Here is a 10,190-nt window from a genome sequence, read left to right as displayed (position 1 = left end):
CTGCTCTGTGAATCTAGGGTAACTGCTTCCTCTTTTTGGTATTTCCTCTTTGCTTTTTTTCCTTTTTCTCTAATGTGGTAGTTACATTCTAAAACAAAAAGAAGAAATGCTTCAGAAAAACTCTTCAATCCTAATATATGTCTTGATCAAACCAAACCACATCAAAGCCAACTGTTGGCTAATGGTAAGTGTGTGTGCGTACACACGTGTGTGGCGCGTACGCGTGTGGGCAGATGTATAATGGAGGGATGTGCCACAGGAACGGTTTTATTTCTTGAAGTCTGAACACACAGTGTACAAAACCTGCCTGACACAGAGCATGACTGTGACGAAATGAGATTCTCCAAGTGACACCTGCTCTTTCCAGCAGACTGTTTCTCCCCAGTGATCATCGTCCCAGAATAAAGCTGGAGGGCCCCCCTTTAAACGGGGGTGCCTCCTTCCACTCCCGTAAGTACACTGCAGGGCAGACTGCCGTCTGCTGGGCCGTTTCTTCCGCTGTGCAACTTCAGGATCATTCACTCCCACCCCCGATGTTAAGCTACGTGGAGTCCAGGGGAGTCAGGCGGCCCGGGTGCACCTCCATCCTCGCGAGGCAGCTTCCACAGAGGCGGCCGTCACTTCAGCCAGATCCATCTGTCCCCCACGTCCTCGTTGTACCCAGGGCTGTACCTGCGGCCCGGCAGCTGCGGGAGGGAAAGCCGTGGTCACCAGCAGTTTACAACGTCCGTCCGTCCCCGCAGCTCACCTGACGGCTTCCTCCACTCCACCCTTGCCCTCCCCGCGCCGGCAGGGCCTGCTTCTGGCGGTCCCACTGTAAGGGTGAGGGGTCCCGCGGAAGGAAGCACAACACGACCCTGCCCTCGGGAGCCTCCATGCTGCTGGGAGGGTGGCCGTGGAGCCTCGGGCAGAAGAGGCCCTGACCTAGGGGAGCCGCAGCTTTCGGGGGGGAGAGGGCGGGAGGGGAGATGTCTCAGCCCCTCTCTCTGCCCCACCTGCCCGTCTCCTGCCAGCACCTCCTGCCATGGGCCCCACCACAAATCGGGGGCAGGGGCCCCAGGGGTGCAGGGCACACACAGGGTGGACCTGGAGGGGCACAGAGGCTCCCTCACATGGCCAGGAGGGCTCCCAGGGGAAGGGAGCCTGCGGCGAGGACGAGGGGTCCACAGGCTGGGATGGCGCGTCACGGGGTTGGCCTCCACCGTGGAGCATGGAAGCCTGGCTCTGAAGGCCAGGCTGGAAGGAGTCTTGCGTGGGCCGGGCAGGGAACAGGCAAAGCACAATGAGATTCATCCAGTTAACAGTGGGGACAAAATACGGAGTTTTCTTTTTCCTACCTTCCAGTTAATGTGGTCCAACAGTAGATAAGTACACACTACATACTGCACACAAAAATCTTCCACACTTTGCCCTTGAGAACAAGTACTGAAGCAGCTTAAGAAAGAAATCCGCCTTTCCTTGATTCTCATCAGCAGAGGGCATTCATTACCAGCCACACCGAGGTGGAGGCAGAGGCTACAGTGCAAGGAGGGCGGTCACAGTCACACCCGAGGCCAGACACAGCCCTGCCTGGACACGCCCCGCGGCCACACTACCCATCCCGGCACTGAGCCTGCGTCCCCTCTGGCAGGTGCACAGGCCTGCAGTGGGCGTGCGCGGCTGCAGGACGTGGAGAGAAGTGGGGACCTGTAAGTGGGGAGGACCGAAGTGCAGGCTGACCGCAGCTTCCGGCCCTGGGAGCCTCTGTGCACAAGGTCTCGTCCAGGTGCTAGGAGCATCCTGGGTATACAACAGAGTTGAAAAGAAACACCCGGCTCCCCCCCAGGAGTCATCCTCTTGGGCGGAGACTGGGAAGGGAGCCAGTGGCACACGACGGCCCAGGGTGCCCGCCAAGGGGGAGCCGGCGGGGGGCGCACACGGAGCAGCAGAGCCCGGGGACGGGGTGAGCGGGGACACCTGGCGTGGCCACGGGAGGAGCAGGGGACAGGAGTGGCGGGAGGACCCGGGAGTGAGGGCGGCGCCCCTGCTCTCCAACTCCAACAGGCACTGCGACAGAAGGTGGTCGCTGGGCCGGAAGAGCTGCAAGTGCGGCCCTGCGCGAGGGTCTCAGCGACCTCCACGGGCCTTAAGGGCTCAGGAGAGCCTGGGCAGCACAGCGGAGCACGAGCGGGGGAGAGGCGGGTGGCGCCCCAGGAAGGCGGGCACCCCCCCAGGAAGGCGGGCACCCCGGTTGGCTCCCAAGCGGAATGGAAGCAGCGCGTGGGCCGCCGCGGGGAGACCACCAACGGGAAGGTGGGGAGCTGAGTCGGTGGCCGAGAAAGCGGGGCTCTGCTGGAGACCCAGGTGCACAGCTGCCGCCCCGGCATCTCGAGGGAGGGGCCGCCATCCCAGCGAGGACGGCGCGGGGGAGAACCCGAGGAGAGGAGGGGCCCCGGAGCCTGCGAGCAGGGGGCGCTGTGTGCGGAGACGGGGTGTGAGCAGAGCCTCTGTGTCAAGGGGGTACTGAGATCGCAAAATGCCCCCTAGACTCCCACGCCCTCACCCCCAGACCCTGTGCCTGTGCAGACATGATTCAGCCGGGACCTCGAGGCGGGGAGACCGCCCTGGACTGACAGGTGGGCCCAGGGTCATCATGAGGGTCCTGGGAGAGGGTCAGGTCAGGAGATGCGGTGGCAGAAGCAGAGGTTGGCCTGACCGGGGACGGGAGCCAAGGCGCGAGGGGCCCTAGAAGCTGGAAAGGAAAGAAGCAGAGGCTCCCCAGAGCCCCAGTGGGAGCACAGCCCCTCGCCTGGGTTTGTGCTCTGACCTCCAGAACCGGAAAATGACACGGGCACCTTCTCACCCGCTCCGCTGGTGGCCGTTCGTTACAGCTGCTACAGAAAACCCATGCAGCTTGTTCTGCGTTTTATGACAGAGACACTGGGCGTGTCTGTACAACGAGAGAGAGGCCGCGGAGAGCGGCCACCCCCTGGGAACAAGAACCAGGACGGGGGCAGAGGGGCCACAAAGCAGGAGCCGCGGGTGCATCTCCCCACGTGGTCTCTCCCTGTCTGTCCACAAAGACGTTCCCAGCCAACTGCTATGAATACACAACTGCTGCAGCAATAAAAGAACAATCTTAATTTTTATCACTCCGTAATTTTTATCACACCAGAAAGTGGTTTCTTTTCATCGGAAAGGTTTTCAAGCTTCGCCGACACCAGCACACCGGCACCGGGCCAGCCCCCAGCACCTGCTGAGGAAGGGCCGGGAGGCCACAGCTTGGCTCTCCTGTCTTCTTTGCAAATCAAATTTTAAACCACAGAGCAGAGAATAAAAACTCGCAGGATGTGGAACCGCTGAGTGCAGCCAGCGTCTATTAACTGCATCACAAAATCTGCTCTCTGGACCTCCTGGGGCAGCACCTAACTGGCCCTTCATACCCAGACAAGGGTCCCCAGACCCTCAGGGTTCCCTTTCAGTGCAGTTAAGCCAACAGAGAACCCCAGGAGGGCTCCCATTTGGGATGCTTCACAACGAGAAAGCAAAACAAAGCTGCTTCCTTTTCATCACCTCATACCTGCATCTGCTTCTTTAAGCCAGCCTTCAAACCGCCCAGCCCCAGTCCACCACATTCACCACTTGAGAAAACACGCTCTGTGGCCCTGTGAGGACGGAGTGGCCCAGGACCTCCTGGCGGGAGCATCTCTCAGAAGCTGACGCGGGCACCTCGTCCGACCGTCAGCACGAGAGCGCGACTCCTGGCCGCGGGCCCGCAGTCAGTTTTGTCCTGGGCCAGGCCGGGGAGCCGCAGGCATGGTAGGTCTGAGCTCAGGGTGGTGCGGCTGAAACAAAGTGATGCTGCTAAGTTTGACTGTGAGGACACTTTGAACCCTGGGTGAGTTGTGATTTTAGGAAAAGGCGCCCATCTCTACACGCTACAGGCCGGGACGGCATGGGTGCCGCGAGCGGCTCAAGAGGTCTGGGCTCACAGAGGCTGCTCCTCCCAGGCGCTGCTGCCACACGCAGCTTAGAGATGCCGGCACGGGCTTAAACTGGCAGCCGCTTGGACAAAAGCCGGCTGAGAAGAGAAACATATACGCTCTCACCCTCCTGGAGGAGACCGTGCGCTCCTTCTGCATTCGATACACTGCGTCCTGGCTGCTTTGAGACACGGATGAAAGCCCCATCTTCTCTAACCTTATAACATACACAGAACATATAAACCAGTTGGGAAGTGGGGTGGTAGCAGGTGGAAAGTGCTGGAGGAGTGGAGGGGATGCGGAGGTCCTCCCTGACGGACCCGGACAGCGGAGAAGAGGACACGGTCAGGAGGACGGGGGGGCAAGGGTGACAGGAGGGGGTGGAGCGCGTCCTGCTGGAGCCGCCGGGCGTGGAAAGCTGCTCCCTGATGGCCACGACCTCAGTCGCCTTGGCCTCTAGCGGCGCCACTAGGGACAGCCCAAGCGAGAGGCCAACCCATGCCAGGTGATGCCTGTAGTTCCCGCCACGAGGGAGTAACAGGGCCTGGACTCAACCCCTGGCCACACGCATCTGGAAACTGGGCCACCTGAGTGTGCTGGTGGCACTGCTGAGTGCCAGGGGGACATGGGCTGAGTGCCGGGGGAAGGACCGGGGCAGAAAAGAGCCACGTCCATCCAGCGCGTTTGGTCTCTAGCTGAGCAGCAGGCAGGGTGCGTGGGGCGGTGCCCCCGCGGCGGGTGGAGAGCACCCCAGGCAAAGGACGTCCCAGGGTGTCTCCGGGTGAGCGGTCCAAGAGCTGCCCTGGGGCTGAGCCAGCCAGAGCAGAGGGACCGCTCACTGCACACCGGGGACCAGGCTAACCCTTCCCTAGAAGACAGGCTGCTCTAGACCCACCAAAACGGTTAAACATCAAGCCCCGAAAGCTTAAACTGACTTGCAAGTATCTTAACTGCCTGCCATTCAACAGAATGAAACAAAACCTGGTGCTCATAAACATAAAAGCTCATGACTTACGGCAACCGATGTTCTAGACACGTGAGAGAGAGAAATGTAGCCTGTAACCAGGGGAAAAAAAGTCAAGCAGACTAAGGACATGACAAAGATGATGGATTAGGAAACAAGGACATTAAAACAGCTATAAAAATACTCAATGTAATCAAGAAATTAAATGGAAAAGGAAAACAATGAAAGAACTGGAAAATATAAAAAGAACTTCTAGAATTTAAAAAAACCCAGGATTCCCGAAATACAGATTCCACTGGGTAGGTGTGGCAGCCATGCAGATGTGCTGCTCAGATGCCCTGCTGCGAAGAGGCCCGAGTGGCCGAGGGCCCAGGTGCTGACCCTCTGGGCCCGCCACCCTGCTCACGCAGAGGCCACGCCTCCCACGTAAGGGTGCAGTCCACGACCAAGAGCAGCAGAAGTTCCATGGCAGCCCATCCGTGGGCCGTGGGCCTCTTTCAGCAGGAGCCTTTGGCTCTAGGACACCCCGTCGGCCTGGCCAAACCCTTCCTGGACTGTTCCTCCCCAATCTCCTCCTCCCCGCTTCCCTGTCACAGGGCCAGACTCCTTCCACTTCAGGTCTGGTCCCTTTATCCTTCACAGGGGCTTCCCTCCAAAACCTCATCAGTGTTTACTCCCATCCTGGCTTCTGTTTCTCGGAGGACCCAAACTAACGCAATGAATTAATAGCGTTATTACATGTAACCGCAGAAGAAAACAGCAGTGAACTTGAAGACTGAGCAACAGAAACTATCCCAAACAAGACACAGAGAGAAAAGGTCAAGGACAAATGGACAGACCCTTAGTGGCCTGTGGGACAGGATCAAGTCATCCAGCATATGTGCACTCAGAGTCCTCGATGGGGGAGGAAAACGATCTGAAGAAATAACGACCAAACATTTTCCAAATGATAGGAAAACTAGAAACCCTCACCACCAAGAAACTCAGTAAACGCCAAGCCGGACAAACAGAGAGGAAACCACAGGAGCGCATAATAATTAAAGAGAGAGTAAGGGAAGGTCTTAAAAGCAGCCAGAGAAAAAAGCTCCATTAGGTACAAGGGCCAAAGATAAGAATAATTTCATATTTCTCATCAGAAACTGTGCAAGCCAGGAATCTATGCAGTATCTTCAGTGTTGGCAGAAAACAACCGTCAACCCAGAATTCTATGATGAATGAAAAATCTACCAAAATGAAATGGAAATACATATCTTTCTAAACAACGGCTAATAGAAGTCATCACTAGCAGGCCTGTAGTAGGAGCTCAGCTATTGAAGGGGGCTCTGCTCAGCCAGGTGAAACCTGGACCTGCATGAAGGAACCGAGCACAGCAGGAACCACAGCTGCAGGAGGAAGGGCAGGAAGGAGGAAAGACGGAATAAAAAGCTCGAATGAACTGTTTAAAGCCAAAGTAGTAACAGTATATCCTGAGGTTCCTAACATGTGTGGAAGTGAAATACACACGCGTAACAGCACAGAGGACAGAAGGGGGGAGAGAAGCCGGCTGCGAGGGGCTCGCGTCATGTGTGACGTGGCCCGATGCTGGCTTTCTGGGGGACCGTGACAAGGTAAAGGTGTGCACTGCACACCTCACAGCAGTCACTAACGATGAGATAAAGAGGTGCAGCGGATAGGTCAACGGAGGGAATGAAACAGAACCACGTTAAACAATCAACTAGCACACAGAAGCCAGGGAAAGAGGGAGTAAGACGCTGCTGCAGGGCTGAAACGTGAGCAGGTCAGGAGCAGCGGGTCCCTCAGCAGAAGCGCCTCGCCCTGACCCAGGAAGCCCCTCCCCGGAGGCAGCTGACAGCACAAAGGTCACGGGCGCGCCCCCTTCAATGGATGACCTCGGTGCCGGTACTTCGGCTTCTGCTCAGAGAACGTCTCACTCTGCAGCCCCAGCTGCTACTGCGCACAGTTACCTACCAGCTGGAGAATCACTCTCAGGGAAGAAGTCCCGTAAGAAAACTGCCGCTTTATGAAAACTAACGATTCGGGGGGAAAGAACACTCAGTGAGTCTGATGACCCGATGCCCTTGGAAACACCATTCGGGAGAAAGCCGACCCCACCCCCGCGGCTCAGCCCCCATCAGACGAATCGAGGGTCCTCACGGGCCCACAGCGAGCCTCCTGGACGTGCGCGGACCCGCTCTCCCCAGCACTGGCTGCCCTCCCTGGAGCGCCCTCCTGAGCATCTATCTCTTCCTCCTGAACGCCTGCCCTAAACGATGCCCGCTCCTCCACGGCACCTTTCCTCAAGCTGAGGGAGCCAGCACCACTCCTGGGAACTCCCGAGTCCACCGTCCCATCTTATGGGTACCCACCTTGGTGATGCCTGCCGCAATGAAGATGGACTTGGATCCTAGAGGGCGGCCTGCCTGCCAGTCCCAGCACCGCCTTGGGATCGGACACGGGAGGTCAGCAGGCAGGCACTGTCTCGGAGGTAAAAGATGTTAAGTGACGCACTCGAGGTCACCGGGCGAGAAGAGGCAGGCTGACACCCGAGCCCAGATGCTCTGACTCTCGAGTCCAGGAACGTCTTGCCCACCACCCCCTGCAGGTATCTGCTGTATTAAATGGCGTCTCCGTGCGCTGTTAGCACGTGAAGTCCCTGCACCACGTGGAGCTTTCCCCTCCTGTCACCCGGTACACACTGAGCTCTGCCGCTGTGAGACTGCAGGACGCATGTCAGGGTCCAGTCCACAACTATCCTGCCCTGGGAAGGCCCCGCTTTTCCTGCCCGTTTACGTGTGCCTCAAAGAACTACCCGGGGAGCGGGGGCACTTTTATTTCTTAGCACCACCTCAGGGGTAGTCAGTGATGCTCGGGGTTTCCTGGTTGGAAGAGTTTTCCTGGAGGACTAAGTATATGTCGTAATTCTAGCGTCAAATCCTGTGCTGTATTACCGTAAAAAGGAGAATTTTTTGAAAAAGGATGGACCACGCCTCGCCTCTTCTGGATCTGCTCTACTCCACTGGAGCAGTAAATGGTACTATTAGGTACTATTGACTCTGCTCTGTCTAGATGCACTAAGGAGCTGGAAACTACTAACTAACTGCGGGGTGGCTCGGGGACTCCAATCGCCCACCCCTGTTACTCATTATTGCATACGAATGCTGATGAGCCCGGCCAAGAATTTCTCATTAATTTTAAAGAAGAGCACCAGAGAAATTAGTTATTAAAGTCACTTCTCTGATATACAATTTCCCCAATTTTCCATTACCGTTAAACATAAATCAAGTATAAAAAAAATGAAATCAACTTCCAAAAAATCTTATTTTATCAAAGTCCATTTTCAAAAACAATCTTTTTATTTTAAAAATGAGCGCCTCCTATTTTTAGCACACGAACACCACAGCCTATTACACATACATCCACACTGAGGTCCCATCTTCACACCACACGTGTCACAACATCATACACTTTAAATGTCTGAATCCATTTAACTCATATTAACCGCGAAGAAGCAAAGCTCCTAACTCAAGCGCCCGTTCAAATACCTGGAAGCGGGATGTGTCCTAAAAATTCTAAAACCCAAGTAATGACTGGACACACGCAAAGTCCAGGCACCCCTGGTGGGCCAGGGTGCGTGTGAAACACTACCCTATCATTTCGCACCAGCAGGTCCCTGAGAAAACCTGCAACTGCACACCAGTCAGTGCACCTGGTAGAAAGTCTACCTTTTATCACTAACTTTCTTCTCCAAGGGACATACGTTACTTCCTGCACGCAGAAATACAAATAACGGGACATGGAGACGAACACTGGACTTCGATCATGGGCTTTCCACGGGGCATGCACTGAGGGCAGAGGGGTGCGCGCCTCCTCCAGCCACAACTAATGAAGGACAGACTGAAGACACTGAGCACCTACTCTCACGTTAAACGACTTCTAAACTGAGAATCGGTATTTTAACATAAAAGATAAATACCAAATGAAGCCCTAACTAAGGTTTGAACATCGAGAGGAAACATGAAACGAGCGAGCCTGTACCTTTCTTCTTCGGCGGGTTTAGGCACATCGATCCTAAGGCCTTGCTGTTCACTGCGGCTTTGTCTTTATTAAGGTGAACTTCGTAAAGGCAAGAACATACAGTGTTAACATATTAAAGTTATTAAACGTCTCTATTTTTAAAAATGGTAAAGAGGAACTTGATACGGAAAATGAAAATAGTAACCTGAGATAGTAAAGAAATAAAAATAGCAGGAGAGAAAACCGAAGATCCTGTTGTCCTAGCAACTGTCTTGGACAAGATCGGATTCATGGAAGGAACGCAGTATCTTAACAGCATCTGGCCTCCTTAAATTGGAAAGAGATGGAATCGGTAAAGTGGAGACCGACTCACAGCTTGTCTACCCCAAGGGAGGGCTGCACAGTAACAAAAAGTGACCTGGCACAGTGCCTGAAAAATGACTTAAAAGAATTAGCAGGCGCTCATGCACACACTAGGTATTTACATGAATTTGTCTATAGGGTCACTTCCAAACAGAAAATGGGGGGGGCTGTGTGCATGAAAACTGCGTTGACACATGCTTCTCAGGCTCCGGGGACTCACGCCCCTGAGAGCCCCGGGCAGGCCCTGGACACCAGAGGGGAGGCTGAAGGCCAGCAGGACCCCAGCCGGTCCAGCCACAGGACTGAGCCACACGCCCAGGCCACCAGATCCACCAAACCAAACCAAACCGACGTTACGAGTTCTTCTGTTCTATGAAAACCCGAGCTCCCTTCTCTCCTAAAAAGGTCGCTCCGCACTAGTGGAGGCCCCAGGGCCACCACACAGCTGAAGGGGCAGTGCTGACACGTGAACTGTGCCACGAGCCGCCGGCCCAGGCTGCACGGGAGGCCCCGTGGCCCCAGCCGGGACGTGGGCGTGAAGGGCTGCCTGCCATGGACGGCAGATGCCGTGGCCTCACCTGCCCTCCCGGAGCCGCGGGGCCTCACCTACCAGCGGCGACGAGAACTGTCCTGCCTTCCTGTGGGCACAGCGCGGGGCCCACCCACACGGGGGCTCAAAGCTGGCCAGCGAGGCCACTTCCTCGTCAGCCTCCTCCCCCACCCCGCTCCCGTCCCGTGCCCTCAGGCCCGCTCCCACCGTGACCCTCTGGCCTCACCCTCAGGCCAGCCTCCCCGACTCCCGCCTGCTCCCGCCGCCCCGGGTGCCCCAGGTGCGCGGCCGCGGGGAGATGCCTTCCTGACCCGACCTCCACCCCGCTTCTGCCGCA

At 56.3% G+C, this 10,190-nt stretch overlaps 1 protein-coding gene across 2 annotated transcripts in view; it reads right to left on the bottom strand.

The window, feature by feature from the left end:
• Positions 1-251: 251 nt before the first annotated feature.
• The window catches only part of NDUFA10 (NADH:ubiquinone oxidoreductase subunit A10), a 49,081-nt gene continuing 39,142 nt past the window's right edge, over positions 252-10,190 (bottom strand). For both annotated transcript variants that reach the window (XM_067740019.1, XM_067740020.1), the window contains one exon: positions 252-686. In XM_067740019.1, the coding sequence (XP_067596120.1) occupies positions 618-686 (69 nt within the window). In that variant the 3' untranslated portion in view covers positions 252-617. The remainder of the gene's footprint in view (positions 687-10,190) is intronic.

The sequence above is a fragment of the Pseudorca crassidens genome, chromosome 6 (assembly GCF_039906515.1).
Source record: "Pseudorca crassidens isolate mPseCra1 chromosome 6, mPseCra1.hap1, whole genome shotgun sequence".
In the NCBI taxonomy this organism is placed as follows: domain Eukaryota; kingdom Metazoa; phylum Chordata; class Mammalia; order Artiodactyla; family Delphinidae; genus Pseudorca; species Pseudorca crassidens.
This window is presented reverse-complemented; position numbering and strand designations above follow the sequence as displayed.